We start from the raw sequence: 15,596 nt of genomic DNA on the forward strand, positions 1-15,596 counted from the left end.
GATTTTTCATACTTTTTCTCACGATCGCAAGTCAAAAGCTGCCGAAAAGCAAACACCATTGCCTTCATTTTGTTTTTCTTCAGCCTCAAGCCTGCATTGCACACATATCGCATGCCAATTCAAAACTTCCATTTCAGGTGCAGCCTCGATGGCAGGCACCGCTTGCGCACGCTCCTGCGAGTCTTTTTGCTGTCATATGTGTAGGCACTTGTCAGTCGCATATGGTCAGTTGTACTGTTCGTATCGCCTCTCGTGCGCATTGTGGTTCGCTTCAGCTGAATACCGCGATGCTAGGCTTCGCCACTTACAACCGATTGTCTTCAGTGATTTCGTTGCCAGCTGCTAGTGATGGTGCCGGCACCGCCTTTGTCCTCCACCTCCAACTCGACAAAGGCTTTGAAGCTAAGAAATTATAGCAGGTCGACGATGGAAAAGGCCACCATTATCAGGCGAGTGCAAAGTAGCCGCTCCCAAGCGAACGTCGGAAAGGAATTCTAAATCTCGAAGAAGACAATATCAGACTACCTGAAAAGCAAGGTGAAGATTTTGGAAGCTACCGAGAAATCTGCTGGATCCCGACAGAAGAATTTTGAGCCAAGCCGCCCACCCAAAACTTGAAGAGATTCTGATGTGGCTGAAAGCCATGATCGCCAAGCAAGTGCCGGTGTTTGGTGGTGTTTTTAATCAAAAGGCAGAAACCCTGGTGCTTCAGATGAACATTAAGGGTTTTAAATTTAGTAGTGATGGCTGGGTCCGAAATGTAAAAAAAAAAAAAAAAAGCAATTCAAGCTTTAAGAAGATGTGCGGTGAAGGTGCCGCTCTCTAAGAGTCGGCTGTTGAAAGCTATCGCTGTGGTAGGCTATAGTCATTGCTCCAGGAGTTTGCGCCAGAAGACACATTTAACTGCGACTAAACCAGACTTTCGTATAAGTTGATACCTGAAGAAACCCTTGCGTTCACTGGCGGACCCTTGCCACTGTGGCAAGCACAGTAAAGACCGTCCTTGTCGACAACGTGCTGGGAACCAATGGTTGTTATTGGTTAATCAAATAATCCGAGATGCCTTAAGGGAACTCGTGTTCCAGTGCTGTACGAAGCTCAAAGTTTCATATTTTAAAAATATTTTTTTTTTCCGAAATCTTAAAGAAGTAGAGGTCCTTAGCTTGGTAGGCTGGGTGCTTTGTCCGGAGATGGCGGGCTAGCTTGGTTCAGTCAAAGGGAGATTCATGCAAGCACTTTGATATGCAAAACGCTTTGTGGCTTGCCACAGATTTTCATAGACCCGAACTTCAGGAAACCTTTTGTACCCTCATAACTAGCCTGCATCACGCCAGATGCTACTGTAACGAGATTATCTACACGGACTTTGTCAACACTACCGAGAGAAAGGTTTCCCAGTACAGTGTAGACCGCTTATAACGTAAGTCGCCGGAGTCGCGAATATGTGCACTATAAGCGGTACCGCACTATAACCAAAGCAACAATTTTCAAGACCCGCACATACGCAAAACATGTGCACCGAGCCGCCACGCGTATGCAACAGTTGAGGAATGCGGCTAGAACGTGTAAATTCTAGAACACTAGAATTTACAGTCGAACCTCGTTAATTCGAACCAAATCATGCAGCGGCGCCTCCGACCGGCATTGCTCCGGCACCGCCATAGAGTAAAAGCTTAGGAGAGACCCCTCAATGTCGCGCGTGAACAAAACAAAACAAAAAAGAAGAAAAAAATGCGACGGAAACTTCACCCTCTCTCAAATGGCAAGGTCGCTGATTCTGCGTTGCGCCGGAACATGCGTGTACGTCCTGACGTCTCAGCCGCGTAGAAAATGGCAGTGAAACCTTTTCTCCTTTATGCTTCCTCTACTTTCTAGTCACGTGTTGACCTTGCACGCTGCGGCTACGGCGCAGATGGAAGCAACGGCGCTGTCCCAGGCCGGCCAACAAAACTGCCCACGCCGGCAACGTCCGCTTCCCGATAACGGCAGAAAACGAAACTTTGGGGAGCTGGCGCGGGGCCGGCTGGAGCAGCGGCGCCTGCACGGCGGCGGGCGCGCACGGTGATAGTCAAAAGTGAGGGAGCTACGAGGCAGGGCGAGGGGAGCCACCGAAGCGGCGGAGTTGCCGAGGCGAAATCCGCTTTCCTGCCACCCTCCTCCCTCACATTCCACGGTCTCCGCGTGCGCCCTTCGCCGTGCCGTCCCGGCGCCGCCCGCTCCCTGAAGTTTCGTTTACTGCCGTTATCGTGAAGCCGTGCGTTGGCCGGCGTTGGCAGTTTCGTGGCCCTCACTTGCTATGCGGCATACACCGTGATATTTCACGACTCGCACTCAAGATTCTGGTTTCAGCCTCACTGGCTGTTCATTCGCACCACGTGCCCTTCTCCTCCATTTTGTCTCTCTTTCTTCCTCGAGCACTCCTTGGGGCGCCCGTTTGAGGGGAGCGTTCGCCGTCTCCGCTGACTTCCGTACTTCCAGGCAGCCGCACTGTAACCGGTATTTCGTTTCCCGGAACTGCACTATAAGCGATACGATACGTGTATACATGGAGTGCTATGGGAAAATTAACGGGAGTCTGAAAAGACCGCACTATATCCGGTCCTGCACTATAAGCGGTTACGTTACAAGTAGTCCATACTGTATGTGCCAAGCAGCGTATGGTAGCAGTGATGATTGTGGCTTCCTTTGATTTACATGGCAGCAAATGCCACCTTGCCTAGCACTGCGAAAGGTGTGATAAACTGCACACTGTACTCTTGTATTCAACTTGCGCACGAGGGATTTGTGCACCCTAAAAGTGCTTTTGTGAAACCCCTATTTAAGAACCACTGCTGTAGAGAACAGAATTGTTAACCAGCACTATCTTAGCAATCGTATAGGTAGACAGCACGTGTCTCAAAGAGCTAGGAAGGGTGTTTGGAACATATGTGCCCTAAATTGTGAGCGCATGAGCTCATTGCGTCGGCGCCTTTGTTCCAATCTAGCAAGCAGCACTTGGTTATCATCGTCATCAGTTTCCGTGCGTGAAGTCTCGACAGTCCAGCAAGTCTCAGAACTTTCGGCTTCCAGTTGTCATTTCCTTTTTTTTGCGCGTGTTTTCAAGCAGGCATGATGTGATCATTGTTTGTTTGTACATCCCGAGCATGTCACGCCGCATAGGGAATGCCAGTGGCATGTTTCAGAGTGCTTATAATTTTGCCTAAATGTTTATTCAGAGTCCAACGGCTGTAGCCTAACGATGCTGCCGGCTGAAGTAGCTGCACTTCTTGACAATACATCTGAGAATGAGGCCTTGAGCAGCTTTGAGCGAAGCGCAGTAAATGTTGGTTTCCGCCACAAATTTTATTCTGCTAGAATTTGTAGCTTGTATTAATTTTGTTATAGAAGATTTAGTGCCCCAAAACAAGCGAGTGTGATCTTTCACATGATGAGTGTGCAAACGTGCATAATCACATTTTATCATGCCACTTGAGTTAAAATAGGTGCAGCTGATACACTGGTGCACTTTATATCCAGGTTTTATTTATTTTTGTTTATTATACATACTTTCAAGGCCTGTAGGCAATACAGAATGTAGCAGTAACAAAGCAAAAATATACACAGACAATTATACAAAGGAAAAATGTTCAGTGATAGTGTGATAGATCGATGTTTTGAATGAAAATGCATCTGGGATTTGAACGATGGAAGTAGGGAGGTGGTTCCAGCCGACACTTGTGCGTAGCAAAAAAGTGTCATGGTACCTGTTCGTTTGTGGCTGGCATGCAAATTTTGTATATCTGGTGAGATCTCGATGAAACGTGGAAAGATGGTGTGATCTGTTGTTTCCTCACTACGTGGTATGAATGATAAAATTTGTGAAATAGGCAAAGGTGAACACATTTTCGGCATAATGAAATTTGGCAGATTCAGGTCTTTTCTTCGTGCATGTTACACTGGAATGACGGGAATAGTTAGATAAAGCAAAGCCAACTGCTCGATTTTGAATCTGAGAATCTCTTTTTATTGATCAACTTGTATTGATGAAATCTGGCAAGTAGGTACATCATTGAATGGAAATTTCAAATCTACAAAAAGATTTCAAATATCTCGTCTAGATGAGAAGATATGGAGAAAAAAATCATGCGCCATTACACTGCTGTGAAGGTGGAGCGAAGCAGTTTATCACATGACATAGAGGTGACGCAGATTTAGATCAAAGGTATAGAACTGGTAGTTTTATTGTTTTTATTTTGCGAGTTCAATATGATCGTGGTCGACTGTACTGTTTTGATTAAAGCGAACGTCTGCAATCAAAGGTTTCTTGCAGAAGTGAGAATGAATATGAGAAATGAAGGAACATTTTTGAACCCATAGGAAAAAATAAAGATATTTGTTGAAAAAGCAGTATATTATCATAAACATAATTAAGAGAACAAGGGTTGCCAATCTTGAATTGAACTGAGGAGGACAAGACTGATGACTAAGGAGTGAAGCTGAAGACTCATTTAACGAAAGCGATTCAGTAGTAGTAACAGTGGTGTACCAAAAGTTCACTGTGCAGAGAGGAGGCTTAATTTTGCTTTGTCTTGGCATCTTTTATTAAACCAGTGTGACCAAAGAGAAGTATGGTTATACAACTTCAGTGACCTCTTCCTACCATGCATGCTTGTAGCAAACAAACTTAATTTCCTCCATGGCACTGTAAATCTTTCTTATTTGACATAAGTGAAGAATGAGCCTGACGTTAACATTGCATAGGATATTTCCACATAATTTTGTGTTGCAAATAATATGATGTGCAAGTGGCTGATCCAATTACATTTTATGCTTCTGTGGGCAGGGAGGCATAATGATATCTCACGGACAGTCAAGCACAAGGAGTTGCAGCATTGCGACTATCGCTCAATCATTGTGACTATGCGACTTGCATCCTGTCCGCTCTCATTACGCACAAGTGCAAGCACATGGGGGAGAAGCCACTTCATTAGCACTTGTACTGTCAGAGCTTTTTGCACAAGAAAAGTTTTAAGGGCCCCTCTGCAGGTCTGGTCATTTTGAACTGACAAGCGTAGTGCATACAATGCGTGCTAACGATCATGTCTGCAAAGTATTACACCGCTAAGCGCCGTGAAAAGGGCTGAAATTTCAACCCAATCGCGGGTGCCACATTCTCAACTGGCGAGTCGGCGTCAATCTCACAAGGGCACCTACGTAAGTTGCAGTGCTGCGATCTTACTCACAGTGATATGTGGCATTGTAAATTATTAAAGGCAACATCAGCTATTTGTTTGATCTATTGTTTAAATAGACGATTTAAAGTTTAGAGAAATTATGAAACCTACAAACCGAACGTCTGCGAGTATTTGTTTTACTCCGTGCCATAGCTAGAGGAACATACTTCCATTTCGTCTGCTTGTTCCCACATCGTGCAGTCTCGTGCAGAGAAAAAAACTATCTGGCATTTTTTACCCGGTTCCAAAGCGCAATTGTGCTCTTTGATCCGCTTGCACCCAGAACGGTTTAAGAACTTGCGGTAGCCGGTGCTTTGCGGGCCAACCTTGCATGCAAGCTTCGAGCAACGATGCGCACTCGGGGTCCGTTTCTTGCTCTGAGCGTATGCAGTCGAGCATGTCATCTGAGAGCGCATATCGAACGACTCCATCCACGTGAGCCGAGACGTCAGTTTCAGATAATTCCCCAATAGACAGTCCTGTGTTCATCACTCTGGCTCGAGAAAGAGTGTTCGCTGTAGCGATGTTTTTACCCGGGATGTGTGTGAGCGTGAACGAGTACCGCATAAGACGCATTCTGAACCTTTGGATTCTTGGTGGAAGAGAATCGAGAGGATCGCGACCCAGTAGCGGAAGGAGGGGCTTGTGGTCTGTCTCAAATAAAAACGTCAGGCCTCTCAGAAATTCGTCGAAGCGTTCTGCTGCCCAGGTCAAAGCCAACGCTTCCTTTTCGATTTGTGAATACCTCTGCTCCGTTTTCGTGAGCGATCTGGAGGCATATGCTACTGGACGTCTTTCGCCAGACGGTTGATCCTGGAGTAGTACGGCGCCAAGTCCTTGCGAAGACGCGTCCGCCGAAACGATTGTCGAGTACATGGGGTTGTACCTTGCCAGGCATCTGTTTGAGCTGAGAGTAGTCTTGATCTTCTCAAAAGCTTCCTCTTGTTGAGTTCCCCAACACCAGTCGCTGTCTTTGTTGAGGAGGCTGCGCAGAGGCGCAGATGTAGACGCGGCATCAGGAAGAAACCTCGCGAGGTGGTTCATCATGCCTAATAGGGAACGAACCTCCGCGACGTTTTGGGGTCGAGGCAACTCCTTGATTGCTCTGATCTTCTCAGGGTCCGGGCGCACACCATTGGCGTCAAAGATCATGCCCAGGAATGCTACTTGCTCAACAGCAAAACAACATTTTTCCCTGTTAAGGGTTACTCCCGTTTGTTCCAGTCGGTCGAGCACGTTACGAAGGCGGTTGTCATGTTCCACTTTGTTCTTGCCGTACACCAGAATGTCGTCCATGTAGTTCAGTACGCCGTCTAGGCCTTCGACGACCTGCGAGAACTTTCTTTGAAAAATTTCTGGTGCGGATGTGATCCCGAACGGTAACCTGCGATAGCAGTACCGACCATATGGCGTAATGAAAGTGGTGAGCGTTTGACACTCTTCGGAAAGCTTTATCTGGTAGAATCCAGAATTCGCGTCTAGTTTAGAAAAGACCTTGGCTTCCTGGAAGCTTCCCATAACTTGCTCTACCGTTGGTAGCTGATGACGCTCCCGTCTGACAAATTGGTTCAGTTGCGTTAAGTCGACGCATATCCTTACTGCTCCAGACGGCTTCATTACGGGTACAATAGGAGCGCACCATTCTGTCGGTTCTTCAACCTTTCGTATCATTCCTTCTCGTTCTAGCCTGTCCAGTTCTTGCTTGACCTTTTCCTTCATGGGAATAGGAATCCGTCGGGGTGTGGACAGGGCGTACGGTGTTGCATTCGGCACGAGACGTATGGTATGTTCTCCAGATATGCAACCCGTGCCTTGGAATATCTTAGGATACGTGCTTACGATGTCGTCAGCAGTCGACAAGTCATCTAGGAAGCGAACGATTCCTAGGGCTCTGATAGCTGGTAGTCCCAACAAGGGTGTGCGCAAGTTGTGCACTACGTAAATGGTCTGCTTCGAACAGTTGTCTTTCCAAGCTACTTCAGCGTCAAACTTTCCGATCGTACGGATGCTTGCATTGTTCGGTCCTTTAAGATCACCGGCTTTGTCCAGATAACGCGGAAGTAAAGGAAAATTTTCCCCGACGACGGTCACTTCGGCTCCCGTATCTACTTTCATGCGGAGCGTATGGTCGTTTATCAGTACCGTGACGAAGTGCTCAGACGGTGTGTTCGCCGATTGCTCGACCGTGCCAAGAAATTTATCAGGTTCGGCAATGTCGTCAAGATTCCCGTCTGCTTGCTTCTTTTTACGGCACGCCTTTTCGAAGTGGCCCAACTTTCGGCAAAACCTGCATCTTTCTTGTTTCGCTGGACAACTGCTTCTCGGATGAAATGGTCCGGCGCAGAAACTGCAGAACTTTTCACGATAAGCTGCCTTATGACCGCGTGCAAACTTTTTGCTCTTTCCAGCGGTTTTCTCGGGCTTTACTGCGGCGACGCAAGCTTCTGGGATCGTGCCCTCGTGCTCTTTTAGCTCGGCTTGCTGTTTCTTTACTGTTTCGCTTGTACGCGCTTTTGCCAAAGCAGTGCTCAGCGTGAGATTAGGATCCATCTGTAGTTCTTTCGAGAGAAGCTGGTCTCGTAGTCCTACTACGAAGCGGTCTCTTATTAGGCGTTCCTTCATTTCTTTGAACTCGCATCTGTCTGCTAGCCTGTTAAGCTCGGTTGCAAACTGGTCTACTGTTTCTCCCAGTTGTTGGCGGCGTATATTAAAGCGAGCACTCTCGTAGACTGTGTTCTTGGTGTGGACGAAATAGCCCTTAAATTTTGACTTTACAAGGTTGAAGTCCTCCATTTCTTCGTCTTTTACGTTTAGCGACCGAAGAATCTCCCGTGACTTTCTGCCCATTGTATAGAGAAGAGTCCTTACTTGTACTTCGTCGTCTTTCTCGTGTAGTCCGGATGCGAATCTGTAGTCGTCGAATTCGTCCATCCAGGCGGGCCAGTCCGCAGCGTTCTGGAAGTCGAAGGGCCTAGGAGGCTTGATTCCCGCCATTCTGAAGCGTTGCTTGACGATTGTCACCGGGGGGACTTGCTCTTGTGGAAGCAGGCGCTCGTTCACTTGTTGACGGGCTGTTGCAGCGCAACCAGCGCTACATCGGAGTCAGCTTTGACGCATCCCACTTCTGACACCATGTCGGACAGCCAGACAGACGCTCGTCGTCTCAGGACCAAGAATGACCTTCTTTAATGTTCCGTCATGAAATATATACAGCCAGAATGGTCACATGACTTGCGTGAGAACTGAGCAAGGGAAACGATAGCATTGCGCTTATCTCAGCGTGTGTCTGTGGCACAGGCACACACAGTGCGTATCAGGATGACGTCACAGCATCTGCCTCAGTGCTTGTGACTGTGGCACTGAATTATACCACTAATCAGGTGTTCTTGTGCTGACCGTGCAAAATCATGTACTGCGTGAAACAAGACAAATGCAACAGCTCGCACGCGAGACCAGCAAAACGAGGGAAAGAGAAAAAAAAATGAAATAAGGAAGGCAGGGCCCAAGGCGTATCCGTCACGCGATCCTCTGGCTCTGTTATGGGAGAATGCAGGGAAGGGATTTCGCTTGCAGAGGCTAGACGAGGGCAAATGGAGTCTTGGCGGTGACGCTCACCTCCTGAAATCATGGGTTCGTGGCACTTCAAATATTTCTCTCTCTGCTATTAATGAACTAATTTGAAAAATTCTTGCCGTAGAACATTCCTTAGAGGGCACATAACAACTTCCAGCGTATAACCAAAATTTGCTGTGTGGCCTGGTAAGGGGCCATTTAAGACTGCAGTGCAGGCTACTCATGTGAATTGATGCATTAGAACATGGAATTGCAATACAGTGGAACCCCACTGAAACATTCTTCACTGTTCCAGTTTTTTGGCTGCTACATAGCGCTTTCATGCACCCAACCTAAATCTCATTGACTCAAAGTATTATGTTCCCCTTTGATACATTGCCATTCATGCCCCACATCTTACGTTGTGTTTTAATGCGTCGGTCAAGTAAATGTAGCGATGCAGCCAGCCAGCACATTGCCACACGCGACTAGCACGTTGCAACAAGTGACCTGCGTGTTACAAGTGACTGAAGCTCGCAATAAGCGACTGAAGTTGCACAAGCACATCGAGAGAAAGTGTGCACAAACAAGTTGAAGCACTCGGAGAAGTGTGCAACGGTGAAGACTGATCAAGAACCATGCACACTGGACCAGATCCACCGAGCGTAGGGGCTCATTATTAAGAGTGAAGCTGCTTAAGCCAGCCCTAATTTGTGGTTCGTATCAATAAACTGTCAAGAAATAAACTTTCTTGCCGAGGCGGGATTGGAACCCACGGTCCCAAGGCGAGCGTCGTAACCACTAGGCTATACAGCCATGCTTGCAGAAGTGCATTTATGCAAACCATATGATTGCGTTCGAGCATCTTCGTCCACAGATGGCGCGTTCGCACGCTAGTGCTCTGTGAGGTGAAGAAGAGGTTTTGCACGCTGTGCTCGGGAGAGAGATAAAGAAAATGAGGGAGTGAGAGAGACTCATTCATGGAGCGGGTCTGCTGGAACGGGTTGTTGGCATTGCGACGCAGTGAAACGCGGTGTTGGTGCTGCAAGCTGCGCTATGCAACGTGCAGTAACAGCCGTAAGTCCGAGACGCGCAAAAAGAAATTATTATCATCATGAGTAATCAGACTTCCGGAAAATGTTGGGCTACGATCGCGTAGCTTCGCTGTTTTAAGCATTGGGCGGCCGAGTGCAAGGTTAAGAGTTTTTTTGGGCCTCTTATTTGCATCGCATAGTTGCCACTTCTCTTTAATCAGCTTCGCCGCAATAGAGCTCTGTTATGCGGCAAAGCATGTGCAAAGCATTGCAGTGAAGCATATCAACGTTGAAAGTGGCCACTTTCATGAAACATCGTATGCCTTCCTTGGTTATACACATGTGCACACTCCATCCCCGATCAAGGTACGAGCACCAAGATGTCTAATAAATGTACTGGCAGCCATTCAGAGCTGTTTCTGATGTTGCTGTGGCTATTTGCGGGCCTTCCTCACGGTTATGTTTTTGTCATGAGTCGGATGCCTGCGGTACACAAAAAAGAAGACAACGAAGATCGCGGAGCGTTCCAAACGGCGCGAGCGCTCGAGGCACGCGAACCGACGTGTGGTCGAGGCAGAAGCGAGGCGAAGCAGCATTATCGACGTGGCTCTTGGGCTGGAAGGTCACTTCGTCAGCCATGCTCTGACGACGGCAGAGCGGAGAACCCGGCCACAAAGCTCGTTACGCTGGCAAGGCCCAGGCGTAGCTCTAGACCTCGGAGAGGTCCGGGCGAAGCTCCTGGGACCGACTGCTGCTGCTCACGGTGGTTCCTGTCCTCTTCGCAAGAATCCCTCTTCCTCGGCCGAGCCCGATCAACCGATAATCACCAGGACACCGGGCCGCCATGCCGATCGACGTAGGGCGAAGAACGCTTCGGGAAGCCTAACCAGGCAAGTGACACGTCAGCGGCGGCTACCGGGCACGTATTCGGTCAGGTCGACGGAACCGCGAATCGTCGGCATTTACGGCGCCCGCAACACTCCGAACGAGGATGACGTAGACTCAACGACAAGAACTTCAAACCGATGGTCCATAAGAGCCCACATTTCTGCTTTGCGACGCAGTTAGGCCGGGGCTAGGGTGGCCAGACTTCGATGAGTCAGGGCTAGGACTGACTTAGAGACTTTAAGATGGAGCTAGAGTCCGAAACCGAGACGGAGTATTGTTTGTTAGTAGTTTGTCGTTATTCCGAGTTGTGTATTTTACATTGAGCGAGCATCTTTGTTAAATTATGGCTTTAGTTTTGTGTGCCTCGTGTTTTCACCGTCCTTGTACATATTAAATCCTTGTTTGCTGTGCTGCCAGTTGGATCTCTCCTCCCTCGAGGGCAACGCCTGTGCGCGAACCTCTTGTCCTAACCACTAGGCTATACAGCCACGCTTGCACAAAGTGCATTTATGCAAACTGTATGATTGCGTTTGAGCATCTCCGTTCACAGATAGCGCGTTCACACGCTAGTGCTCTATTAGGTAAAGAAGAGGTTTTGCGCGCTGTGCTCGGGAGAGAGATAAAGAAAATGAGGGAGTGAGAGAGACGTGTTCACGGAGCGGGTCTGCTGGAACGCGTTATTGGCATTGCAACGCAGTGTCGGTGCTGCAAGCTGCGCTATGCAACGCGCAGTGACAGCTGTAAGTCTGAAACGCGCGAAAAGAAATTATCATCATCATGAGTAATAAGATGAAAAGTGCACGCACACTTCCGAAAAATGCTGGGCTACGATCGCGTAGCTTCGCTGTTTTAAGCATTGCGCAGCCGAGTGCAAGGTTAAGAGTTTTTTTGGGCCTCTTATATGCATCGCATAGTTGCCACTTCTCTTTAATCAGCTTCGCCGCAATAGAGCTGTTATCCGGCGAAGCATGTGCAAAGCATTGCAGCGAAGCATATCAATGTTGAAAGTGAAACATCGTATGCCTTCCTTGGTTATACACACGTGCGCACTCCATCCCCGATCAAGGTACGAGCACCAAAATGTCTAATAAATGTACTGGCAGCCATTCAGAGCTGTTTCTGATGTTGCTGTGGCTATTTGCGGGCCTTCCTCATGGTTACGTTTTCCTGGCTGTTACGTTGTTTTTTGCGGTCTCTCAAAAAACTTATCAGCGGGGTTCTACTGTATTACAACAAAGTAAAAAAACTAGCCGTTTCGGTATACCTGATAGAGGTGAGAGAATTGGAACTAGGATTCTAAATGTGTCTGCAGTAAACTGCGTGGTATTCTAGTGATGAGGGAAGTACCTGCCAACCGGTGTACATCGAAATGCATAAAAATTCTGTCGCGACAAGGGGGGTGATCCAGAGGTGAAAGCAAACATTTTAATAAAGGGACCAACAACTATATTATTAATTTCTGGTACCCATTTTAAAGCGAAGCTTTATATAGGCGAAATCGTATATGGCTAGGCAAAATCGCCTGCGTACAGCAAACTATCATCATCAGCACTGGCTCGAGTGTTGTTGTCGTCTTCCGGAACCGGCTCGTTGGCGCCCCTCAGGTTGTGCTCGTGCTTGGCCGCGCTTGAGCCACTGCTCCCGCGTTCGTCGTTGTCATCTTCCTCAGCTGGCTGCATTGCCGTTTATCATTCCAGCGTAATAGAAAGGCCGTGCTTATGGGGGTATGAGCCATTGCTTAACGGGGTATGAACCATTCATTGTCTTACGTAATGGACAGATTTAATTTTGAAGCAATTTAATTTCGAAGAATAGCAAGCGGCAGTGGCGTGTCAATGCTGCTAACCATGCCGCTGAGCAAACTCGAGACATCGAACGCAAGCGACAACGGCAGAGTGCGGGCATACCTTAAGTGACGTCATTCTCTCCGTCGCAGCCGAACATGTGTGTAACCTCATAATTGAGAAATACTTTAACGAACCTTCGGGATTAACCCAGTGATAAACACCAAGGCTGTGTTTGAGCCACTGCTCCCGCGTTCGTCGTTGTCGTCTTCCTCAGCTGGCTGCATTGCCGTTTATCATTCCAGCATAATAGGGAGGCTGTGTTTACGGGGGTATGAGCCATTGCTTAACGGGGTATGAACCATTCATTGTCTTACGTAATGAACAGATTTAATTTTGAAGCAATTTAATTTCGAAGAATAGCAAGCGGCAGTGGCGGGTCAATGCTGCTAACCACGCCGCTGAGCAAACTTGAGACATCGAACGCAAGCGACAACGGCAGACTGCGGGCATACCGTAAGTGACGTCATTCTCTCCGTTGCAGCCGAACATGTGTGTAACCTTATAATAGAGAAATACTTTCATGAACCCTCGGGATTAACCCAGTGATAAACACCAAGGCCGCACGTTTCAGCTTCTCCCGTTAACCATCTTCAAAGAGTGGAAGGGCCGACAAATTTTTTTTTTCACAACGGAAAGCGACTGCTTGGAGTGTTGAATACTGCAGTGTTGACACAGAAAACATTGTGGAGAATTTTTTAATCAAAATTATTCTATCTGAAGTTGCGATTGTGTTTCTCAGTCCCTATGTTGGAAAAAGTGAGTGTGATAGCAATCGTACGGGGACTTTTGTGCGAAGCATATGATGAGTGTGGCCCCAGCCATAGCAAATTAATCTTTTTTTGATTAAGGTGATGATCATGTGGTTGATGGTTCCTAAACTGCTGCATTATTTCCGTAATAACCGTTACATCCTATTGTTTCCTGTCCACCTGGTTTGGCCATATAGAATCATTTGAGCATGTATGCAGTTATTTCCGCGGGTTATACGCTTCTATTTTTTTGTTTCCCTGCTGTTCTGAAAGGAGGTGCGGGCTGTATGTGTTGGCAGGTTATACACGGAAAAATATGGTATGTCCTCGCAGCCCTTTTGCTATCTCGAGCTATGAAAAGGTTGCCAAAGTTCGGCATGTGATCAACAAGGAGAAACCCACTGATGAAGTGTCATATCAGACAAGTTTGTTATGCCAGCGAATCATAAGTTTTGCAAGTGCCAAATATGGCCACCAAACCTCGAGTGTGCGTTGAGGATCAGAGAGCAAGCTGGGTTGAAGCTTTTTGACACGGTGTTTATATGGGTGGTTGAAATCTGTGAATATCTTCACACTCCACATTCTCTCTTTTTGTAATATTTTACCTTGCTGAAAAATTATTTTTGGTGAAAATATGCGTGGACTTCACAAACAGGGTCATAAAGCATTCAAATACAGAAATATTCAGTAAATAAAAAAAGAGCACTAGACATACTTTGTTCTATCAAGCCTACAATCACCTTCAAGACCTCCCAAATCAAAAAAAAGAAAAGAAAGCTCCTTTACTTTAGTATTTGTGTTCTTTTTTTGCATATGATAAGCTGTACTTTATTTTTATTTGTGCAGAATCGAGGCCTTTTATTTCGCCATCAACAGCCAGCGGTGACAACCCACAGCAGGGATGCCTCCACCAATGTCTCTGTGATTATGAGGCTGATAAACTGTTTCGTCTGGAAGAACACACCAGGTTCCATACTGGCGAGGGTCTTTTTCAATGCCATTTGTGCACTCAGAGCTTCTCAAGAGGGAACACCCTAAACAGGCACCTGTTCATCCATACTGGCCAGCGTCCATTTGTGTGCCATGTGTGCTCTCAGTGCTTCTCATCAAGGGACACCTTGAAGGGGCACCTGAGCGTCCACACCGGTGAGCGGCCATTTCAATGCCCTTCATGCCTTCAGAAATTCTCACAAAAGTCCAAGCTTAAGGAACACCTGCGCACCCACACAGGCGAGAAGCCATTTCAGTGCCCTTCATGCCCTCGGAGCTTCTCGCGCAAGTGCGACATGAAGCTACACCTGCGTATTCACACAGGCGAGAAGCCATATCAGTGCCCTTCATGCCTTCTGAGATTCTCACGAAAGGCCAAGCTTCAGGAACACCTGCGCACCCACACAGGCGAGAAGCCATTTCAATGCCCTTTATGCCCTCAGAGCTTCTCGCGGAAGTCCGACGTGAAGGTACACCTGCGCACCCATACAGGTGAGAAGCCATATCATTGCCCCTCATGCACTCAGAGATTCTCACAAAAGTACAAGCTTCAGGAACACCTGCGTACCCACACAGGTGAGAAGCCGTTTCAATGCCCTTCGTGCCCTCAGAGCTTCTCGCGCAAGTCCATCATGAAGGAACACCTGCACACCCACACAGGCGAGAAGCCATTTCAGTGCCCTTTATGCACTAAAAGATTCTCGCGCAAGTCCAGCATGAAGGAACACCTGCACATTCATACAGGAGAGAAGCCATTTCAGTGCCCTTCATGCATTCAGACATTCTCACTGAAGAGTGCCATGAAGCAACATCTGCTCATTCATACAGATGACCGACCATACTGTTGCGCTGTCTGCTCCAAGTCCTTTGCGCGAGCTGATTACTTGAGCAGACATAAGAGAACACAACACCATAATAGTGTAGAGTAGGTCTACAGCCATGTTGAACTAGAGTTTGAATTAGGCATCTACTAGACATGTAGCGTGCTGTGGGGTATTCTGCTGCACCAGGTAGCATGAGTGATAGGCTCTTAAAGGGACCCTGGAACATTTTTTAGGGGGTCTCCATATTTGCTCTAGATCTATTCTCAGCATGTCATAAAATAAAGAGCAAAATTATGAAAATTGGTCCACACAGAGTCAGAAAAAATTCCAAATACAGTTAAACCTCGGTATAACAAAGCCAGTAAAATCAGTCATTTGCTTTGTTGTATCAGAATTTTGTTATATTGTGACTGTTCATTATTCGAAAAGTATGGAATATTTGATTCTACTCCTTTGTTGCTCTGTTTGATGCGACCTCAAAAATTACTGTTCACACCCA

The 15,596-nt window shown here is 47.2% G+C and overlaps 3 protein-coding genes across 4 annotated transcripts in view; 2 read left to right on the forward strand and 1 right to left on the reverse strand.

Moving 5' to 3' along the window:
* LOC119453871 (zinc finger protein 675-like) overlaps window positions 1-15,596 on the forward strand; it is a 2,199,134-nt gene that overhangs the window by 916,468 nt on the left and 1,267,070 nt on the right. The window lies entirely within an intron of this gene.
* Window positions 1-15,596, forward strand: part of LOC119454549 (gastrula zinc finger protein XlCGF57.1-like) — a 1,708,166-nt gene that overhangs the window by 552,587 nt on the left and 1,139,983 nt on the right. The window lies entirely within an intron of this gene.
* The window catches only part of LOC119453877 (gastrula zinc finger protein XlCGF8.2DB), a 439,553-nt gene continuing 432,505 nt past the window's right edge, over window positions 8,549-15,596 (reverse strand). Inside the window, exon 4 of one of the 2 annotated variants that reach the window (XM_049666990.1) lies at window positions 8,549-8,831. In XM_049666990.1, the coding sequence (XP_049522947.1) occupies window positions 8,590-8,831 (242 nt within the window). In that variant the 3' untranslated portion in view covers window positions 8,549-8,589. Of the gene's footprint in view, window positions 8,832-12,096; window positions 12,361-15,596 lie in introns of those variants that run through there. The other variant, XM_049666991.1, reaches the window with a different exon arrangement.

Source organism: Dermacentor silvarum, chromosome 5 (genome assembly GCF_013339745.2).
Source record: "Dermacentor silvarum isolate Dsil-2018 chromosome 5, BIME_Dsil_1.4, whole genome shotgun sequence".
Lineage (NCBI taxonomy): Eukaryota > Metazoa > Arthropoda > Arachnida > Ixodida > Ixodidae > Dermacentor > Dermacentor silvarum.